Source organism: Cetorhinus maximus, chromosome 18 (assembly GCF_964194155.1).
Source record: "Cetorhinus maximus chromosome 18, sCetMax3.hap1.1, whole genome shotgun sequence".
In the NCBI taxonomy this organism is placed as follows: Eukaryota; Metazoa; Chordata; class Chondrichthyes; order Lamniformes; family Cetorhinidae; genus Cetorhinus; species Cetorhinus maximus.
The window spans coordinates 4,607,307-4,630,210 of NC_135896.1; the positions used below are offsets into that span (position 1 = coordinate 4,607,307).

Here is a 22,904-nt window from a genome sequence, read left to right on the forward strand (position 1 = left end):
CCTTTTTTATTTTGCATATTCAGCTTGGTTCTCATTTTACTTTTCATCCTGACATTCATCATATGCAACCATTTTCTGCTTCACCTTACTCTCTAACATTTTCGAGGAACAGGGAATGTTACCTGGCTGTTATCAGAGTCAGTAGGAGGAGTTTGCAGCAATTCAGTGGTTGTCTCCTGAGCTGTCCATTGAGGCTGGTTAGTATGCTGTTTGTCAACTGCAAAGAGGAAAAGGTCAATTTTGACCACTTCATAGCATTCCAAAAGATGCAAAAAGATAAAGATAATGGGCAGAATTTTCTGCCTTCCAGGTAGGCGGGCCTGACTGACCCAATCTCCGGCGGGCGGGGAACTGATCCCTGCCAGAGAAGCGGGCCCCGCCGCCATTTTACGTGGACGGGCCAATTAAGGCCCACCCAGCGTGACGTCCGGCAGGAGGCGCTATGCGCTCCCTGTGCGGGCAGGGAGGGGAATTCCCCAAAAGCGAGAAAGCGCTCTTTCGCACATACGCACGAAAGAGCGCACATCTCCCTGAGGATAAGTGCTGCCTCAGGGAGATCGCTGACAGTTCTAAGAACATTAAAAATAGAGAAAAAAAAATCCTTAACATGTCCCCCTCATGTGATAATGTCACATGAGATGGGACATGTTCATAATTTACACTAAAACTTTATTAAACTTTTAAAATCCCTACATGAAACCTCATCCCGCCAGTGGATGAGGTTTCATGTTTTTTCTGTTCCCCGCCAGGGCTCCTAGCCTGCCCGCCAACCTTAAGGTTGGACGGGCAGGTCCTTTAATTGTTTTAATGATCCTGTCAATGGCCTCAATTGGCCATTGATAGGTCGGCGGGCCCGCAGCTGATTTCGCTGTCTGCTCGCCTTCCTGAAGATTTAAATGGGGCGGGATGACGTCGAGGGGTCCCCTAACGTCATCCCGCGTCATTTTACACGTCGGCAAGCAGGCCCTGCCCCCTGTTTGCCGACGGCAAAATTCAGCCCAATGTGTGGCACCAATTTGAGCCTTGGTCACATTGCCAAAAATATGTGCCAGGAAATCCAGAAGGTGGCAATATGCTCTTCTTTGGTAAGGACAGATGTAAAGTGCTCATCTAGTATTTCAGCCATACCCTCTCTCTCCATGCATTGATCCTCTTTTTGCTCTCTAATCAGCCCACCCCTCCTTTTATTATCCTGTTACTATTTATATGCCTAGTTGGGGTCAGCCTCATTTTAACACTCCCGTGAGGCAGTGATTTCTTTGTGGCATTGTGCTCCCTCAGCACTAGGCAGCTTATACAATAAGCTTCAGAAATCCTAGACCAGAGAAATTTTGAAAGCAACCGAGGCCTGAATAAGAGACCCTCATTCAACAGATCGATATAAAGCCCGCATTCTCCTAACAGTCTGATTATAAAATCCTCACTTCACAACTGTCTGAATATAATGTCCACACTCCCTAAACTCTCAACATAAAGCCTATGCAATGCCATGAATCCGAATATAAGTTCCTACTTCACAACAGGCTAAACATAAAGCCCTCACCCAAAAGTGTCAATATGAAGCAAACATGCTTTCAACTGTTAGGATATAAAGCCCTTACTCCCCAAGGACCTGAATATAAAACCCTCACTCTTTCAACAGTCTGAATATAAAGTCCTTGCTCCCCCAAAAGTCCCAAGAGTCAGAATATAAAACCATCACTACAGTTTGAATATTAAAGCCTCAGCCCCACAAAATGCTCAACTAAAACCTTCACTGCCCCAACAGTCTGAGTCTAAAACCCTGACTCCCCAACATATATGAATATATAACCTTACTCCCCAAAAGTCTAAATATATAGCTCTCAGGCCCAAGGGTCAGATTTTCGAGGGAAGTGGGGGTCACGAACCTGACACTTGGATGAGTTCTGGGTCCTGAATCCGCGCTGCCCTCCAAGAACACAATTTTCAAATTGCACTCATTCCCGCCCACACCAGCAATTGAAGATCTAGCCCCAATTGTCTGAATATAAAACTCTCATTAGCACAACAGTCTCAATGTAAAGACATCTGACACACACAACAGACTAAATATAAAGATTTAATTCCCCAAAAGACTGAATTTAAAATCCTCACTTCCCCAATAATTTGAATATAAAACCCTCACTTTCCCTAATAGTCTGAAAAATCGATTTAAAAACTCACAATTTCCCAACAACCTGAATATAAAACCCTCACTTCACAACAGTTTGAATACAACATCCTCACTTCCCAAACTCTCAATATAAAGCCCATGCATTGCTCCAAACCTCACTCCCCCAATAACCTGAATATAAAACTCTCACTCCATAAAGAGTATGAATATAGAAGCCTCACCCCCACCACCACCACCACCACCACCATACCCTCCACAGTCTGAATGTAAAGGTCTCATTCTGCCAACAATGGTATCAATTTTCCACACCCCCAGGCACAAGAGGCTAAATGGCTCACTCCTGCTCCAATGTCTTATGTTTGCATGAATATATAACTTTCACTGACACAATAGGCTGAATATAAAGCACTCACTCCCCCAACAGTCTGAATGTTAAACCACATCTCCCCCAAGTGTTTGAATATAAAGTAGCCCAAAGTAATTTATACCTGGTGGATTCTTCATTATTGACTCCATTGTTGGATCTTCAAGAATAATGTAACTGAAAAGGATTAAAAATACTGCTAAACCAAAATTGTACAGGAATATAAAGTGATGACAATGCAGATAATATTCTATTCAGAATACACGTCTGTGTTTTGAAACCACAGCCCACCTGCCCAGTGCCACCCAAAGTGTTCACTTTTATCATAATTTTAACTGGGAATGACTGTTGCTGTGAGCTGAAGATGCACCAAGTACCAATATTTTAGTGCCTGTGGCTCATCAGCTGCTTGCTAGATGTGGGCATCAACCACAGCTTGACCATTCTCTTGCCCCTCACACCCCTTAACCATCTGGCAAGCTCAATTCAATTGGTCTTTCCTTATAGACGTAAGTGCTGCATTGGTCATTGGAAGGATGCACCAATAAGTTCGGGTGTGATCAAGCCCAAGATACACAGGCTCAGGCAGGATGAGACAAATGGACTACTTCCATGCTGTATCTTTCTATGATTCTGTAGCATGACATCCCAGCTGACAGATGACCAGAGACTAGCAAGATTGGTGAAAGCAGGGGCATAGGGTAGGCTGGAGGCCTGTCGGCGCAGAGAGACACAAGAAAAGTTCTGGCCCTCAACCTCTTCCCACCTCCAAACAGGTCGGGCCTTGTGTTTTCAGAAGGAGCAGAATTTTGAGGCTCTCTGGCCACTTCTGTACCCTCCTTACCCCCTCCAGCCCCCCAAGCTTACATCTGGCGGCGTGTACCTGTTCCAAGGGGCATTCCTAGGCCAGATGTGAGAGAGTGCTAAGATCGTGGTAATGACCTGAACCAGGAAATAAGGCTGGTTTGCTTAGTTTTTGCGAAACTATGCTTTACCCTTCCACACCACCCAAGTTAGGGTCAAGTGGGGTGAAGGGCATGGGAGGAGAGGATTGGCCTCAAATGCACCCCTCGTTACACCAACAACTTGCATTTGTATCTTTACCTTAGTAAAATGCCCCAAGGTTCTGCACAAAATGTGAAACCACTGCACCACAGGTGCCCAAAAGCTTGCTCAAAGAGCTAGATTTTAAATAATGTCTTAGAAGAGGAGAGAACAGTGCAGAAGATTAGGGAGGGAAGTCCAGAGCCTAGGGGCTTGGCAGCTGAAGGCATAGTCACCAATGGTGGAACGATGGAAATTAGGGATGCACATGGGAGCAGAATTAGAGGAACGTATTGATCTTATAAGGTTGTAGGATAGAAGGAAAGTACAGAGATGTCGACGGGGCAAGGCCATGACATTAAAACAATTTTGCGGGAACATAAAAGCAGACTATAAAAGCTTCTATAATTATGTAAAAAGAGAAAGATTAGTGAAGACAAATGTAAGTCCCTTAGAGTTTGAATGGGAGAATTTATAATCGAGAACAAGGAAATGGCTCAGCAATTAAACAACTACTTTAGTTCTGTCTTCACAGAGGAAGACACAAATGACTTCCCAGGAATGCTAGGGAACCAAGGATCTAGTGAGAAGGAGGAATTGAAGGAAATTAGTATTACTAAAAAATAGTGCTGGCGAAATTAATGGGACTGAAAGATGACAAATCCCCAGGGCCTGATAATCTGCATCCCAGGGTATTAAAGGGGATGGCCATGGATATAGTGGATGCGTTGGTTGTCATCTTCCAAAATTCTGTAGATTCTGGGACAGTTCCAGCAACCTATTCTAAGTTGAGTTCAGATTAAAGGTGACTACTGGGGCCCAGGATTGGAGGCCTAACACTTCAGCTTCAACACTGCAGAGGGAGCGAGTTCTAGTTGATTTTAAAAAGTATATTTTGAGTCTCTATTCTAACTTGCTTTCAGATTAAAAGTAAATAGGGAGAAATATTTTATAGATTGATAAACTAAAGACCAGTAGGAAATTTTTTTAAAAATTGAAAAACTAATCAAATGAAATAGAGATGCAGAGCCAGGCGATGCATTGTAGCTGCATGTTGTGGGAGCTGGTGGACCCCAGTGTGGTTCCGAGTGACCACATCTGTAGCAAATGTTGGTTGCTCGAGGAACTCCGGCTCAGAGTTGGTGAGCTGGAGTCTGAGCTTCGGACACTGCAACACATCAGGGAGGGGGAGAGTTACCTAGACGCTGTGTTTCAGGAGACAGTCACACCCCTTAGATTAACTACCTTAAATTCGACCAGTGGTCAGGGACAGGAGGGTGTAACTATGAGAGAGGTAGGTAGAGTGATCCAGGAAGTAGCACTGCAGGAGCTTCAGCCCTTGCCCTTATCCAACAGGTTCAAGATTCTTTCTCCCTGTGTGGACGAGAGTGGGGACTATAGGAAGGATGAGCAAACTGACCATAGCACCGTGGTACAGCGAACCATTTAAGTGGGGGGAGAAAAGAGAAATGTAGTTGTAATCGGGGATAATATAGTTAGGGGAATAGATACTGTTCTCTGTAGCCAAGAACGAGAGTCCCGAAGGCTGTATTGCCTACCTGGTGCCAGGGTTAAGGATATCTCATCTGGGCTGCAGAGGAACTTGGGAGTGGGAGGGGAAAGATCCAGTTGTCATGGTCCACGTAGGTACCAATGATATAGGTAGAACGAGGAAAGAGATTCTGCTGAGGGAATATGAGCAGCTAGGGGCTAAATTAAAAAAAAACCAAAAAGGTAATAACCTCCGGATTACTACCTGAGCCACGAGCTAATTGGCACAGGGTCAATAAGATTAAAGAGGTAAATGCGTGGCTCAAAGATTGATGTGGGAGAAATGGGTTCGAGTTCATGGGACATTGGCACCAGTACTGGGGAAAGAGGGAGCTATTCCGTTCGGACGGGGTCCACTTGAATCAAAAAAACAAAAAACTACTGCGGATGCTGGAAATCCAAAACAAAAACAGAATTACTTGGAAAAACTCAGCAGGTCTGGCAGCATCGGTGGAGAAGAAAAGAGTCGACGTTTCCAGTCCTCGAAACGTCGACTCTTTTCTTCTCCACCGATGCTGCCAGACCTGCTGAGTTTTTCCAGGTAATTCTGTTTCCACTTGAATCATGCTGGGACCAGTGTCCTGGCGAATCGCATAACTCGGGTTGTAGATAGGGCTTTAAACTAAATGGTGGGGGGGAGGGTTCAGTCGCATGGAAATATAAAAAATCAAAGTTTAAGGAGAGGGTAAGAGTGCAGGTTAGTAACAAGGCTGATTGTTACCAAAAAGTGAAAGGAAGGGACAGAGTGTGTGAACGCCATATTGCACCAAAAAATCATATAAGTGTAGGGAAAATTGATAATAGGGCAAACTTAAAGGCTTTGTATCTGAATGCGTGTAGCATTCGGAATAAAACTAATGAGTTAACAGCGCAAATAGAGATAAATAGGTATGATTTGGTGGCGATTACTGAGACGTGGTTGCAGGGAGAACAGGTTTGGGAGTTGAATATCCAAGGGTACTCAGTGTTTCGGAAGGATAGGCAGGAAGGGAAAGGAGGTGGTGTAGCTTTGTTAGTAAAGGAAGAGATCAGCGCTAAATTGAGGAATGATATAGGCACTGGAGAGCAAGACATAGAGTCAGATTGGGTGGAAGTAAGAAATAGCAAGAGAAAGAAGTCCCTGGTGGGAGTAATCTATAGGGCCCCAAACAGTAGTTCAGCAGCGGGGAACAGTATAAACCAGGAAATACTGGGAGCATGTAAGAAAGGCACGGCAATAATCATGGGTGATTTTAATATGCACATAGACTGGACTAATCAAATTGGCAAGGGTAGCCTCGAGGGAGAGTTCATAGAGTGTATTAGAGATTGTTTCTTGGAGCAATACGTTGTGGAACCAACCAGGGAGCAGGCTATTCTGGATTTGGTTTTGTGTAATGAGATGGGATTAATTAATGATCTCATAGTAAAGGATCTTCTAGGGAAGAGTGATCATAGCATGCTAGAATTTCAAGTTCAGTTTGAGAGCGAGAAACATGAGTCCCACACTCGTGTTCTGGAATTAAACAAAAGTAACTACATACGTATGAGGGCAGATTTGACCCTGGTGGACTGGGCAGGAAGACTACAAGGTAGGACAGTTGATGAACAGTGGCAGATATTTAAGGAGAGATTCAATTCCTCCCAAGTAAAATATATTCCAAAGAGGAAGAAAGATGGCAAGAGGGGGAAAAAGCATCCATGGCTAAGCAAGGAAGTTAAAGATAGCATAAAGGCAAAAGCTAAGGCATACCAAATTGCAAAGGTCAGTGGCAGGCTGGAAGACTGGGAAACTTTTAAAGATCAAGAAAGGATTACTAAAAAAATAATAAAAAGATCAAAGGTAAATTATGAAAGAAAACTAGCGCAAAATGTAAAAACTGATAGCAAAAGATTCTATAAGTATATAAAAGGAAAGAGAGTAGCTAAAGTGAATGTTGGTCACTTGAAGGATGAGACTGTGGAGTTAATAGTGGGGAATGCAGAAATGGCAAAGACACTTAATCAATATTTTGCCTCAGTTTTCACGGTGGAGGACATTAGTACCACCCCAATAGTAAGAGGTAGTGCAGAGGGTATAGAGGAGGAACTTAGAACAATTACCATCACTAGAGAAAAAGAACTGAGCCAATTATCGGGATTAAAGGGTGATAAGCCTCCAGGACCTGATGGCCTACATCCCAGGGTCTTAAAGGAAGTGGCAGCTGAGATAGTAGATGTATTGGCTATAATATTCCAAAATTCCCTGGATTCTGGAAAGGTTCGAGTGGATTGGAAAAATGCTAATATAACGCCCTTATTCAAAAAGGTGGGGAGGCAGAAAGTGGGAAACTATAGACCAGTTAGTTTAAGGTCTATCGTTGGGAAATTGTTGGAATCCATTATTAAGAAAGTAGTAATGCGGTATTTGGAAAGTCAAAATGCAATCCAACAGAGTCAGCATGGTTTTATGAAGAGTAAATCGTGTTTGATTAATTTGCTAGAGTTCTTTGAAGATGTGACAAGCAAAGTAATAATGGGATCCTGTAGATGTAGTATATCTGGACTTCCAGAAGGCCTTTGATAAGGTGCCGCACAAAAGATTAATATACAAGATAAGATCACATGGAGTTAGGGGTAAATATTAGCTTGGATAGAGGATTGGCTGACCAACAGGAAGCAGAGAGTTGGGATAAATGGGTCTTTTTCTGGATGGCAAGCTGTGTCTAGTGGTGTGCCACAGGGTTTGGTCCTTGGGCCTCAACTATTTACAATCTATATTAATGACTTGGATTCAGGGATAGAAGGTACTGTAGCTAAATTTGCAGATGACACCAAAATAGGTGGGAAAGTAAATTGCAATGAAGAAATAAGAAATTTACAAATGGATATGGACAGGTTAGGTGAATGGGCCAAAATTTGGCAGATGGAGTTTAAGTGGATAAGTGTGAGGTTATCCATTTTGGTCGGAAGAATAAAAAGGCGACGTATTATTTAAATGGAGAGAAAGTTCAGAATGCTTCAGTGCAGAGGGATCTGGGTGTCCTCGTGCATGAATCGCTGAAAGCTAATATGCAGGTACAGCAGGTAATAAGGAAGGCAAATGGAATTTTGGCATTTATTGCTAATGGAATTGAGTATAAAAATAGGGAAGTGTTGTTGCAACTGAACAAGGCATTGGTGAGACCACACAGTTTTGGTCCCTTTACTTGAGGAAGGATGTAGTTGCATTAGAGGCGGTTCAGAGGAGGTTCACTAGATCGATTCCAGAGATGCGGGCCTTGTCTTATGAGGAGAGATTGAGCAGTTTAGGCCTATACTCGCTAGAGTTTAGAAGGATGAGAGGAGATCTAATTGAGGTATATAAGATGCTAAAGGGGACAGACAAAATAGATGTGCAGCGGATGTTTCCCCTTGTCGGGCATTCAAGAACGAGAGGCCATAGTTTTAGGCTAAGGGGTGGTAGATTTAAATCAGAGATGAGAGGAATTACTTTTCTCAAAGGGTGGTGAATCTGTGGAATTCACTACCTCAGAGTGCAGTGGATGCCGGGACGCTGAATAAATTTAAGGAGGAGATAGACAGATTTTTAATTAGTAATGGGTTGAAAGGTTATGGGGAGAGGGCAGGAAATTGGAGTTGAGGCCGAAATGAGATCAGTCATGATTGTATTGAATGGCGGGGGAGGCTCGAGGGGCTGATTTGCCTACTCCTGCTCCTAGTTCTTATGTTATGTTCTAGATTGGAGGGTGGCAAATGTGATCCCATTGTTTAAAAAAGGAGGGAGGGAAAAACAGTGATTTACAGACCGGTTAGCCTAACATCAATGGTAGGAAAAATGCTAGTGTCTATTATAAAGGATGTGATAACAGGACAGAAAATATCAACGAGATTAGACAAAGACAACATGGATTTATGAAAGGGAAATCCTGTTTGACAAATCTACTGGAGTTTTTTGAGGATGTAACTAGCACAATAGATAAGGGAGAATAAGCAGATGTGGGTATTTGGATTTTCAGAAAGCTTTTGATAAAGTCCCACATAAGAGGTTAGTGTGCAAAATTAAAGCATATTGGATTGGGGTTAACATATTGGCATGGATTGAAAATTGGTTAACAGACAGGAAACAGAGAGTAGGAATAAATGTATCTTTTTCAGAGTGACAGGCAGGGATTAATGGGGTACTGCAGGGATTAGTGCTTGGGCCCCAGCTATTCACAATATATATCAATGATTTGGCTGAGGGAACCAAAAGTAATATTTCCAAGTTTTCTGATGACACAAAACTTGGTGGGAATGTGAGTAGTGAGGAGGATGTTAAGAGGTTTCAAGGTGATTTAGACAGGTTGAGTGAGTGGGTAAATACATGGCAGATGCAGTATAATATGAGTAAGTGTGAAGTTATCCAATTCAGTAGGAAAAACAGAATGGCAGAGTACTATTTAAATGGTGATAGATTGGGCAATGTTGATGTACAAAGGGACCTGGGTGTCCTTGTACACCAATCACTGAAAGCAAGCATGCAGGTGCAGCAAGCAATTAAGAAGGCAAATTATATGTTGGCCTTCATTGGGAGAGGGGCAAGGTGTCAGCTGTGGCTCAGTCCATAGCACCCTCGCCTTTGAGTCAGAAGGTTATGGGTTCATGTCCCACTCCCGGAAACCAAGAACTGTGATTGTACTCAAAAGAGTTGCAATCTGTGACTGTTGATAACTCGAAAGAATTTTTTTTTTCATTGGGAGAGGACTGGAGTACAGGATCAAGGATGTCTCACTGCAGGTGTGCAGGGCCTTGGTGAAACCACACCCAGAGTATTGTGTGCAGTTTTTGTCTCCTTACCTAAGAAAGGATATACTTGCCATAGAGGGAGTGCAGTGAGGGTTCACCAGACTGATTCCTGGGACGGCATAATTGTCATATGAGGAGAGATTGGGTCGACTAGACCTGCACTCATTGAAGTTTAGAAGAATGAAAGGGGATCTCATTGAAATGTATAAAATTCTGACAGGGCTGGACAGATTGGATGCAGGGATGATGTTTCCTCTGGCTGGGGAGTCTAGAACAAGGGGTCACAGTATCAGGATACGGGGTAGACCATATAGGACAGAGATGAGGAGAAATTTCTTCACTCAGAAGGTGGTGAACCTGTGGAGGTCTCTACCACAGAAGGCTGTGGAGGCCTTGAAGTCATTGAATATATTTAAGAAGGAAACATAGATTTCTAGACTCTAAAAGCGTCAAGGGGTATGGAGAGAGAGCAGGAGAATGGTGTTGAGATAGAGGATCAGCCATGAACATATTGAATGGCGGGGCAGGCTTGAAGGGCCAAATGACCTACTCCTGCTTCTATTTTCTATGTTTCTATTAAATTGAAGTTTTGCTGAATTGAGGATCAATGTAGGTCAGTGAGCACAGGAGTCATATGTGAATACGCCCCGTTATTAGCTCTAGAGTAGGGTCTGGGCAGCAGAGTTTTGAATGTAAACAGAAAAATACAATCATAGAGTCCTAGAGTTGGGAGAGGGGTGGAGAGGGGCAGAAAAGTGTCAAGAGTTCAGTGAGCAGAGGGGAATGAAAATCAGCAAGATTCAATGAGTTGGGGGGGAAGCAGCAAGAGTTCATGTGAGCAGAGTGGGGGAAAGCGGTGAGAGTTAAATGAGCAGAGGGGGGAAGCAGCGAGAGTTCAGTGAGCAGAGTGGGGGAAAATGGTGAGAGTTCATTGAGCAGAGGGGGGGAAAGCAGTGAGGATTCAGTGAGCAGAGGGGGGAAAGCGGTGAAAGTTAAGTGAACAGGGGGGTGAAAAGCAGCGAGAGTTCCATGAGCAGAGGGGGGAATGCAGTGGAAGTTCACTGAGCAGATTGGAAGAAAGCAGTGAGAGTTCAGTGAGCAGAGGGGGGAAAGTGGCAAGAGTTCAATGAGCAGAAGGGAATGAAAAGCAGTGAGAGTTCAATGAGCATTGTTGTATGTTGGTTAGTCTATCTGAGAAATGATTGCTGAGATATTGGTCAGTCCAAACAATAACTGGTTTATTATATATAACTAAACTATGTACAGCTACTCATGACTAGATGTTACATGGCTGAAGCCATGAACATTTTCCTCTTCGACTCTTAGTCATGTATTCTCTTATATCATCATTATGGGAGGTGCTATTTGCATAGTCCCACACATTAAGCCTTAGAAACCCTAATACTTTATCAACCACTAGTCTTCGCCCATATTTCTTACATCCACCAGCCTGCATTAGGTGGCCACCTTATCCGTCTACATATTGTAGATGAAGTGGAGTGGTCAAGGGCCAAGTAGGGAAGGAATCTGCAACTGGTTTTTAACCTGCCCAGCTATTCAGTTCTACCAGACAGCCAGTGTTAAAAATCAACCCAGCATGTCCTCTCTTTGAATCTCAGAAGGGGGCCATGCAGACCATTGTGCCTTTGTAGGCTCTTGCAAAGAACTACCTAATTAGTTACACTCATAGAACTGTAAAATCATAAAATGGTTATAGCACAGAAGGAGATCATTTGGTCCATTGTGTCTGTGCAGGCTCTCTGCAAGAGCATTTCAGCTAGTCCTACTTTTGCCCTGTAAATCTTTGGTCTTCAGATAATTATTAAATTTCAATTAAATTATTCAATTTCTTTTTGAAAGCCATGATTGAATCTGCATCCACTACAATCTCAGACTTTGTATTCTGGATTCTAACTACTTGCTGCCTAAAAAAAAAGTTGGTCTTCACCTTGCCTCTGGTCCATTTTCTAATCACCATAAATTAGTGTTCCCTTGTTCTCAAAAATTCCACCAACGGGAACAATATCTCCCTATCTACTCTGTCCAGATCCTCCATGGCTTTGAATACCTCCATCAATTCTCCTCTCAATCTGCTCTTCTCCAAGGAAAACAGCTCCAGTTTCCCTATTCTATCAATGTAACAGAAATCTCTCATCCCTGGAACCATTCTTATGAATCTTTTCTGCAGCCTCACCAATGCCGTCAGTCTTTCTAAAGTATAGTGGCCAGAATTGGACACAATGAATGGAATTTAATGCCCTCCCACAAAATGGGTTTAGAGGTGGGGGGACACAATTGGGCAGAAGGGTGCCGGGTGGGACCATGCCATCTCACCGCCTCTTCTCCAACTAAGTTTGGGTGGGAAGGCTCATGGACAGCTTTCCCCCTTCGCCACAAATTAAAGCCCTTAAGTGGGCAATTATGTCCACTTAAGGGCCTCATCCCAGGACTGCTGACATTCAACTAGAGGAGCAGTTACCATGCAGAAAACCCAAAAAGGCAGGAAACATAGAAACTAGGAGCAGGACTAGGTCATTTGGCCCTTTGAGCCTGCTCCGCCATTCAATATGATCATAGCTGATCCTCTATCTCAATGTCATACCCCTTAGAGTATGTGGAGTTGAGGTTACAATCAGATCAGCCATGATCTTATTAAATGGTGGAGCAGGCTCTAGCGGCCGAGTGGCCTACCCCTGCTCCAGTTTGTATGCTCATATGATTGGAGTTGTGTGAGGGCTCCCAGGGGAATCCCTCGTTCAAAAGCACTCAATGCCTGACTGAGGGACCTGGCATCAGGAAGGCAGGGAACCTGCAAAGAGTCACCCCCTGCCTTTGCTGCTGACCCCTTTCCCACCCTTCCATGACCCCCACCTCATGACCCCATCTCATCCTCACTGGTCTGGGTCCGTCGATGATCTTAGGCCTTTCCCTGGGCGCATTTCTGGAAGTTGCCACCTCTCTTGCTAGTGCTGCCTGCAACGAACAGCTGCCGGCCCCTGATTAGCCGACGGCTCTCACTGGGGGGTGGGTAGGGGGCAGTGATTTTCATCTCCGGGCTCCTTATTCCTGGGGAACACCCACTGCTGACCATCTAACTACTGTTCAGAACTTAATTAGGATGGGCCTTCCCCAAAGGAGGTGACATGGGGCTCGTGCCAGCTGTCCAGCTACTCCCATCACCTCAATTAAAAACCACCCAATATTCCAGTTCAGGCTGAAACAGTGAATTACAAAGGTTCACCATAACTTCCTTACTTTTGTATTCAATACCTCTATTTATAAAGCCCAGGAGGCCATATGTATTATTAACTGCTTTCTCAACCTGCCTTACTGCTTTCAGTGATTTATTCACATATACCCTCAGGTCCTTCTTCTCCTGCACTCCTTTTAGAATTGTACCCTTTATTTTATATCACCTCCCCTGATTCTTCCTCCCAAAATGTATCACTTCACACTTTTCTGCATTAAATTTCATCTACTACGTGTCCACCCATTCTACCCATGTCCTCTTGAAGTTTATCACTATCCTCCTCATAATTCATAATACTTCCAAGTTTTGTATGTGCAAGTTTTGAAATTGTGCCCTGCACACTGAAGTCTTAGTCATTAATATATATCAAGAAAAGTAGTGGTCCTAATACCCTTGGGAAATGTCTCTCATCCAAAAGCCAATCATCCACCGCTACCCTGTACTCTGTTTTCTATCACCCATATCCATACTGCCGATATTTTTATTCCATGGGTTTCAACTTTGCTAAAAAGCCTGATATGTGGCTATTAAATGACTTTTGGAAGTGTGTGTACATCACATCAACTGCATTACTCCCATCAACCCTCTCTGTTACCTTATTGAAGAACTAAATCAAGTTAGTTAAACACAATTTGCCCTAAAAAAATCATGCTGTCTTTCCTTAATTAATCCACATTTGTCCATGTGATTGTTAATTTTGTCCCAGATTATCTTTTCTAAATGCTTTCTTACTACCGAGATTAAACTGAAAGGTTTGTAGTTTCTGGGTTTATCCTCACACCCCTTTTTGAACATTTATAATTCTCCAGTCCTCTGGCACTATTCTCATACCTAAGGAGGATTGGAAGATCCAGTGTCTCCATGATATCCACCCTTACTTCCCTCAGTATACTTGGATGCATCTGGTTCGGACCTGGTGACTTATCAACTTCCCACCGATCCTTCCACATGACCTTGTAAATTTATTTTCAAATATTTATCCAATTTTCCTTCTGAATGTTGCCTCCATCCCTTTTCAAGCAGTGCATTCCAAATGATAACAACTCACTGAGTAAAAACAATTCTTATTATCTCCTCTTTGGCTCTTTTGCCAATTACTGTCATTCTGCATCCTCTGGTTACCAAAACTTCTGCCACTGGCAACTGAAAACTTTATTTAGTCTAACGAAGCCCTTCATTTGATTGTGAACACCTCAGTTAAATCTCTCCTAACATTTCTGTTCCAAGTAGAGTAAGCCAAGTTTCTCCAGTCTCTCCAGGGTACCATTCTGGTATTCTCTCCAAGGCTTTGACATCCTTCCTAGAATGTAGTGCCCAGAAAAAGACAAAATAGACTGAATCTTACAGGCCACCTGCAGGCAGGAAAACAAACAGGTAAACCTGCATATTAGGGCGCTGTGCCACCGTCTACCCAACCCTGCCCTTTCTATGATTTTACGGGCAGCCGGAGAGACGTCAGCTGGGTCACCTGTCCGTGGCTTAATTGAGGCAATTAAGTGGGCAATTAATGCCCGATTAAGGGCCTCATCTTGCTGCCGCCAAGACAATACAGGCAGCAGGAGAGGCTGCAATCAACATGTATCCTGGCAAGTTTAACCCTGCGGACAGCTGGTCAGTGAAAGGTAGGGAGCCTCCTTCCAAGGCCCCATGTCAATCGGAGACTTCCTTCTCAGTTTTACCTCCCATGACCACCCTTCCCCCCACCGACCCTGTCCAACATGCCCCCTCCCACCCCTCGCTGGGGCATGTCAGCCTGGCCCCACCAGACCTCAGATTTACTGGGTCCGTTGCTGAACCCAACTTCCTGCAGTGCCAACAGTAGCCAACACTCCAGCTTGGCGCTGCTGGACTCTAATTGGTCAGCACCTCCATGAGGCGGGACATCCTCCTGGAGTTGGACATACTAATTAAATGCCATGGCCTTAAAATTTAAAGCATGGTGAGCTGCCTAAGCTAGGCGGGCTTACCCCCAAAATTTACACTGTGGTGTGGGGGGCCCACCCTAAGCTTAAAACCAGCCCAAAACTCTAGTTGGGGCAAAACAGGTTCTTTATATATAAAAGTTTAGCATAACTTCCTTGCTTCTGTATCCAATACCTCTATTAGTACAGCCAAAGGAATCAAGGGATATGGAGTTTGGGTGGGAAAGTAGAGTTCAGGTGTACCATGGAAGATCTGATATCTTATTGAATAGTGGAACAATTCCATATGGCCTACTCCTGTTCCTATTTCTTGTGTCCTTATTCTATCTGCTTTTTTGAACAGCGTTTTTGAATTGTCCCATAACCTTCATGGACTTGGAAATACACAGGTCTCACTCTGTTTCTTTAAATATTCCAGCTAAGTAAATTGCAGTGAACAATGGAGAGATGGGGGTTTTGGGGGAAGATTGAGATAATTCTAGGCCACCTAGTTTGAACTGAAAAAGCAGAGCTCCTTACTGTCTACCTGGAATTCTCCTGGAGCAAGCCTCCTCCCTTGGACAAACCTTCGGATATCCAGGCCTCTGAGCTTGAACAGCCGATTGGTAATTCCACGCTGGAGAACACGTTGTCAATATTAGTACTACCTACAGGGTATTAAAGAAAGAAAGTCTTGCATTTTTATAATGCCTTTAATGACCCCAGGACTTTTAAAGCACGTTACAATCGAGGAAGTATCTTTTGAAGTGTATGAGTCACTGCTGTAATTCAGGAAGTGCAGCATCCAATTTTCACACAGATTGAGGGATAAATATTGGCCCTAGGACACCAGGGAGAACTTTCCTTATTGAAAATATTGGCTGTGGGATCTTTTATTTCCATCTAAGAGGACAGATAGGGTCTCAGTTTTAAATTTCATCCAAAAGACAACGCAGCACTCCCTCAGGACTACATTGGAGTACCAGTAACTTTAAGTCTTTGAAATATGATATGAACTCCCAACATTTTGAGTCAGATTGGCACTACAGAAAAAGACATTTATTTATACTGCATCATAGCACTTCAGGACATCCTAAAACACTTCACATCCAATAAATTACTGCTAGTGCCCAGTCACTGTTGTTATGCAAGTAAATGCAGCTGCCACATTCTACACAGCAATATCCCAAAAACAGCAAATGGCATTTGCTTTGTGGGACGTTGAGGGATGTATATTGACCATGGATAAATCAAATTCTTCTTCAAAATAGTGCCAAGAGATCTTTGATGTCCACTTGAAAGCATGGACAGGATCTCATTATAACATTTAAAGTCAGCACAGCCAACAGTGCAGCAATGGAGCTGCAGCCTAGATTTTTGTGCTTAAGTCTCTGGAGCAGGGCTTGATCAGAAGCTAAAGTACTACTCACTGAACCACAGCTGACATATAGCAAACATGTAGACCAATTAGACTGAATGGCCTGTTTCTGTGCTGTAAACGTTTTGTAATTTTTGTGTAAGATGGGAGCACTATGTATTTCAGCCCTTGAGATTAAAGTTCTGCTTTCCATACCCAGTATTTCCTCGACGTTCATGTCTGATGGATTAAGTTCCTGGTACAAGGCAAATAGCAACCTCTCCCTGTCCTCAGCATCTTGCAATTGCAGCTGGTCAAACAACTCTGAATCAGTATTGGCTAGCTGTCTCCCAGTAATCCCAAACTCTGAAGAGAAACAATACACAGTTAGAAGTCTGATTATGATTGTGCACTTCTGAATATGATTAATTCAATAAATCGACTAAGGGTGTTCATGAGGGATTTGCAAAAACTGGGTTTTTTAACAAAAGCAAAATACTGCTGATGCTGGATATCTGAAATAAAAACAGAAAATGCTGGAAAAGCACAACAGTTCTGGCACCATCTGTGGGGAGAGAAACATTCTGAGTCCATATGACTCCTCTTCAGAGCTCTGTTTCTCTGGGAAGTGTTTACACAAAAGGCATCAGTCCAAGGGGAGGTGGTGGCATAGTGGTAAAGCCACTGGACCAGTAATCCAGAGGCCCAGGCTAATGCTCTGAGGGCATGGATTTGTATCCCACCAAGTCAGCTGGTGGAATTTAAATTCAGCTAATAAATCTGGAATTAAAAAGCTAGTCTTGGTCATAGTGGCCAAGAACCATTGTTGTAAAAACTCATCTGGTTCACTAATAGCCTTTAGGGAAGAAGATCTGCTGTCCTTACCTGGTCTGGCCTATGTGGCTCCAGACCCAGAGCAATGTGGTTGGCTCTTAATGCCCTCAGTTGTATCAAACCACCACAAAGCCTGCATAAAGGAATGAAACCTGTAAAGGGAACATAATTTTTCCTAATATTACTGTGGGGGCTGTGTGTGTGTTTTGTGTGTGTGACTAATTTAATTAAACTGAAGACAGTCAGGCTTCAAAGTTTAAGTCATCAGAGGGGTTAGGTGTAAAAGCAGGCATTTTGAAATGGAAATGGACGAGCTAACATTTCTATTTGTACATAAGTTGAGAGGCTGTTTGAATTTCAAATGTTTGTATCTTGCAGGAGTTCATAGGTAAACAAGTAGTGGGCATATATTTTTATTGATCCAAAAGCAAAGACAAGATGGAAACATGAAAGATATTAAATTTGGAAGAGTTTGAGTTTCAAAGAAAGTTTAGAACAATGGGTTTAGAGATAAAAGAGGAAAAATATATTTAAAGAAAATTGAAAGCTGTATGGTGAGTGGCCATGTGAGATCTTGAAAGGTGGGCTGTGCAAAGACAGACTTGTGAAAAGCAGCCTCTAGCCACCCCAGAGAAGAGCTCGTTTGTTCCAGAAAGCAAGGTTTTGTTACAAGCCTTGTATTTCCATTGTTGAGAGAGAGGGGGAGGGAAGCTCTGTGAAATACCTCCCTTACAGCAACAGTGGAGTCCTACCCACTGATGAAAATGGCGGGTTTTCACGCTGTATCTTCCCGAGCCCGCCTCATTATATATTCACTCCTATGAAACACGCCGTTTCCATGGCGGGCAGGGTCTCATTCGCCTGCTTGCCATCACCCTGCTGTTGCATCATGCTGGCCACCATCTTTAAAAGGCAGCCGTCAGTAAAGCGCTCATTGCCACCATCTCACCACTGCTGCCTGGGAGACATGGCCAGTAAAGGCAAAAAGACTGCAGCCCCCCGCTTCAATGATGGGCCCCTCAAGCAACTGCTGGATGCCGTGGAGGCTTGCCGGATTGTGCTCTACTCCCACTCTGGCCGCAGGATGGGTAGCAATGTCACCAACCCGGCTTGGGAGGTAGTGGCAGTGGTGGTCAGTGCCAATGCCCTTCAGAAGAGGACAGCCACCCAGTGCCGCAAAAGGATGAATGGTCTCCTCTGTTCCAGCAGGGTAAGTCACTCTTTTCATCACCCCCAACTCACACACTCACAAACCCATCACACGCCCATAGGGCTCTCACTCACTGCCAATGCAAGGGACATCACCATTCACTCTTTCACACACACCATCATTGTCTTCATCCCATCCATGGGACCACCCACCACCCACACAGGCCAGGCATACTTATCATCTGGCCCGGCAGGCGTCTTGATACACTCTTCCCATCTCTACTCATGCAGGACAAACTGGCTCAAAACAGGAGGGAAAGATCGCAGACTGGTGGAGGGATGCCAAAATTTAAAGTTCTGAGAGAATTTGAAAACGGAGCCATCCAGCTGGCCGGCAATGGCAGGGTTCGGTCCTGTGCTGACGGTGAGGTCGGCGCTGCTCTACCAAGTGAGGATCCAGCAGTGCAACATCCATCAGGTAACCATGCAGTGAGTGATGTGTCCTCTTTCACAAGGCCACTGCTATGCACTAATTATCTCCCCTTGCTTTCGCAGGCACATCTGGGAAGCAGCAGACGGAATCCACAACCTAGACTCCAAGTGAGTTCCAAAGAAATCTCCGAAGAGGAATCTGAAGGCACCTTCCCTGAAGTCCCATCACAGCACTCACCCACACCCTCCACCAGTGCAGAGACACACACCTCAGTGGGACCTAGCTTTAGAATAGCCTCGGGATCACAATCTGGTGAGCACATTGCACCGTCTGATCCACAGCAGGCAGAGGCAGGAACTTCCCAGGTCCCCAGCACTTGGAGGACTGCTGGAGGCCAGAACATTGCTGAGTCCAAGTCAGATGACAAGCCTCTGAACTTCGTCATGGCACAGTTGCTAGAGCTGTAAAGGGAAGCTTGGGAACATCAGGAAGGGACAGCCGCTGCACTCCTCAGATTGCAAGTCACGATGAAGGAGTCCGTCCGTCTTCAGGCTGAGGTGATAGTGCCGGTGTTGCAACGCACCAAAGTCAACACTGGCGGGATAGTGGCCGCCATGGAGACCTTGGTCCAGGACGTCACTCCTGCACTGCTGCGTGGGCTTAACTCCATCACTAATGCTATAGTTGGCCTCCAGCAGTGTGTACGCAAGAGGGGTGCTGGGCAGCTCGATTTCACTCCAGCTACATCTTCTGCTCATGAAGTCAGCCAGGGGCCCTCGGGGCATCCTCCGGGACCATCCTGTCAGGTGACTCCAAGAGTGTCCGACCCATCTGACTCCCCTGTGACCTCCGCAGATCAGGCTTGACAGGTTGAGGAGGGTGCCATTGCCACACAGCTGAACCCCGAAAACAGGCAGAGCCCCCCAAGTCTCGGCCGTCCAGAGGACGCCCGCCAAAGTCATCACAGGCAGGGATTCACAGTCAGCAGGCTGCCTCCACCTCCGCTGTGGATGTTGGGAAGCATCGAGACATAGCGGCAGGGTTAGGAAAGTTAATGAGAATTCTTTTGAGTTATCAACAGTCACAGATTGCAACTCTTTCGAGTACAATCACAGTTCTTGGTTTCCGGGAGTGGGACATGAACCCACAACCCTCTGATTCAAAGGCGAGGGTGCTATGAACTGAGCCACAGCTGACACCTCCCAAGTTAATGAGAATTAGTTGCACAGCCTGGGCATGGGTGTTAATCACTTGTACATAATGTTCACTATTGTCAATAAACTCCTAAGAATGTCTCAATGCCTTTAGCTTCTTGCTGTGATGAGCAGTGTTCTTGTCACTCAGATGTGAAACCTTTCTGCACAAGATAAAAGGCAGGTGTCTCAGTGCAGGGACTCCTCCCTGTGCTCTGTGCAGCCTTCAGACCACAGTGATGGACCAGCCTCACACTCCCTGGAAACATTACTGATACCTGCACCTTGGCAGAGATGGCCATTGCTGTCAGAATGTAGTGGGCAGGCGCCACAGAGTTTCTCATACTCTCTGTGTGCTCTCAGTGCCTTTAAGGTGGGGCTGGCCCCCATCACACCAGCATCTGTGACCAGTGATACTGTGCACCAGCTCCTGAAGGGCTGAGGTGCTGAAGGTGGATACAGCATCAGATGCGTCTAAAGTTTCATGGCTGCGGCCCTGATCATGGGCTGCACTCGGCCAGACAGGAGTCAGACATTCTCAGACGCCATGTGAAGATCTATGGAGTGTCCTCACTGCATGTTGTCATCATCCTCCTGTGATCAAGCAACTATTAGGGCCTCCACTGCACCTCCATTACAGGAGCATTCTCTCAGAGGGTATTGGCACTGAGATAAACGAGATTGGAGTAAAACGTTCACAACTGCGATGTGAGGATCTACGGGGACAAGTCACTGCATGTCATCATCATCCCCCAGAAACCTGGCAGTTATGAAAGCCTCCCAAGTGTGCCCGCCACATCTAGCCGGTGCTAGAGCCTCATCCCCATTGTCATCACCACCGAGGACCCCCTCACCCTCATCCCCGTCGGCGTCCTCCTCATTGGAGGAGACATGCAGCTCCTCCATCTCCTCCTCAGCCAGCTCATCTCCCTGTTCACAGAATCACGGAATCACACAGTGCAGAAGAGGCCCTTTGGCCCATCCAGTCTGCGCCGACACGTGAGAAACACCTGACCGACCGACCTACCTAATCACATTTACCAGCCCTTGGCCCACAGCCTTGAATGTTACGACATGCCAAGTGCTCATCCAGGTTCTTTTTAAAGGGTGTGAGGCAACCTGCCTTCACCACCCTCCCAGGCAGCACATTTCCACAGGTTGCAGCGCCAGGTTGTAAAGGGCGCAGCAGATGACGACGATGTGTGACACCTTCTGTGGACTGTATTGCAGGGCTCCACCAGACCGGTCCAGGCACCATAACTGCATCTTCAGCATCCCAATGGTCTGCTCCACAAAGTTGTGAGCTGCTGCATGAGCCTCAACGTAGCGTCGCTCTGCTGCAGTCTGAGGCCGCCACACGGGTGCCATCAGCCTAAGCCTCTGTGGGTAGCCCTTTTCCCTAAGGAGCCAACCCTGCAGCATCTGTCGACCCTGGAATATTGCAGGGATCTGTGAGCGACTCACGATATAGGCATCGTTCTCGCTCCCTGGAAACTGTGCGCATACCTGCAGGATGCGTTAATGGTGGGTCGCATACCAGCTGCACGTTCAGTGAGTGGAAATCCTTACAGTTGATGAAGTCCACTGAGTGTAGCGATGGAGACGTGAGCTCCACATGAGTGCAGTCAATCGTACCCTGCACCTGTGGGAATCCCTAGATCTGGGCGAGTCAAATGGCCCTTGCATCCAGACTGTCCTGGTCCCGGACAAAATGCACAAAGTTGTGTGTCATGGAGAAGATGGCATCCATGACCTCATGGATGCATTTGTGGGTGGTGGATTGTGAAATCCCACAAAGGTCACCTGTGGAGCCCTGAAAGGAGCCACTGGCATAGAAATTGAGCGCCACGGTCACTTTCACGGCCACTGACAGTGGATGCCCTCCATGTCCCCTTGGCGCCAAGTCCTGCAGTAAGTGGCAGATGTGAGCCACCAGGTCCCTAAACATGCACAGTTGTCGGCGATATTGGTTCTCAGTCATCCACAGGAATGGCAGATGGCATCTATAGACCCTGGTTGTCACTTGGCGCTGACCAGCCACTGCTCGCTGTCGCTTCTGGGCAGCGTGTGCAGGAGCCCCTGCTGCCCCTTCTTCATGAAGTTGCTGCTCCTGCCTTTGCGTGGCCAGCAGCCTCAGTCACGCTCTCCCCCATCTTCTGCAGTGTCTATAGAAGGCATCAGGCATACAGCTAGGTCACCAGGATACATGATCCCGACGTGGTCATTCTGTAGCATGAAAGAGAGAGAGACATGGTTATCATGGCTGTACTTAGTACCTTTCCTGGCTCTGTGTGACCACCCCTTAATGCCTCCTAGAGAGTGCTGGTCACCCCTCAGATGGCCAGAGATGAGTGAGCTGCTTGGCTGCCCTGTTAACCTGTGATTTGGGGGACACTGGTCCAAACCAGGATGCTGAGATTGCAAGGGGCTGTGAGCGCCTCCAGCAGTGACTGCTGCATGGCCAACATTGGCGAGGAGATTGTACAACGTATGCAGTTCAACTGCCCTGCAGTCCAATAAGGTGGTGGCGGACTCAAAGTCTGTGCCGGGGGGGGGGGGGGGGGGTGCAGGGTAAGATAAGGGGTGCTAGGTGGCCCTTTGGTGCCTCCTCGATGCTTGCATTGGGTGGGCAGGCTAGGAGCTTCGCCCCAATCATATCACTGTGGCTGAGCCTGATCTGTCTCAGTTGCAGAGGCATGGTCAGTTTACATAGGTGTCCCTAATGCGTTGCCACTTCCCTCACTTACCCTGCCCCCCACCTCGATTGCCAGTGCGCGGGATACAGCGCTAAGGCAGCACTTGACCCCCCCCTGCAACCCCCCACCCCAGCTCAGCAGTCGCCTCCGAGGCTGGCCAGCAGTTGCCCCTAGACACTCCCCACTCCTCAGCAGGGCCAGGCATCAATTTCCCCCGCTCCCGGCACCCCTAAGGCCTGTAAACAACAGGCA

The 22,904-nt window shown here is 45.8% G+C and overlaps 1 protein-coding gene across 1 annotated transcript in view; it reads right to left on the bottom strand.

Annotated features, from left to right (window-relative positions):
• Window positions 1-22,904, bottom strand: part of LOC144693548 (uncharacterized) — a 120,080-nt gene that overhangs the window by 56,705 nt on the left and 40,471 nt on the right. Inside the window, exons 7-9 of the mRNA XM_078563392.1 lie at window positions 16,564-16,713; window positions 15,578-15,658; window positions 123-217 (exon numbers count right to left, since the gene is read on the bottom strand). Of these exons, the coding sequence (XP_078419518.1) occupies window positions 123-217; window positions 15,578-15,658; window positions 16,564-16,713 (326 nt within the window). The remainder of the gene's footprint in view (window positions 1-122; window positions 218-15,577; window positions 15,659-16,563; window positions 16,714-22,904) is intronic.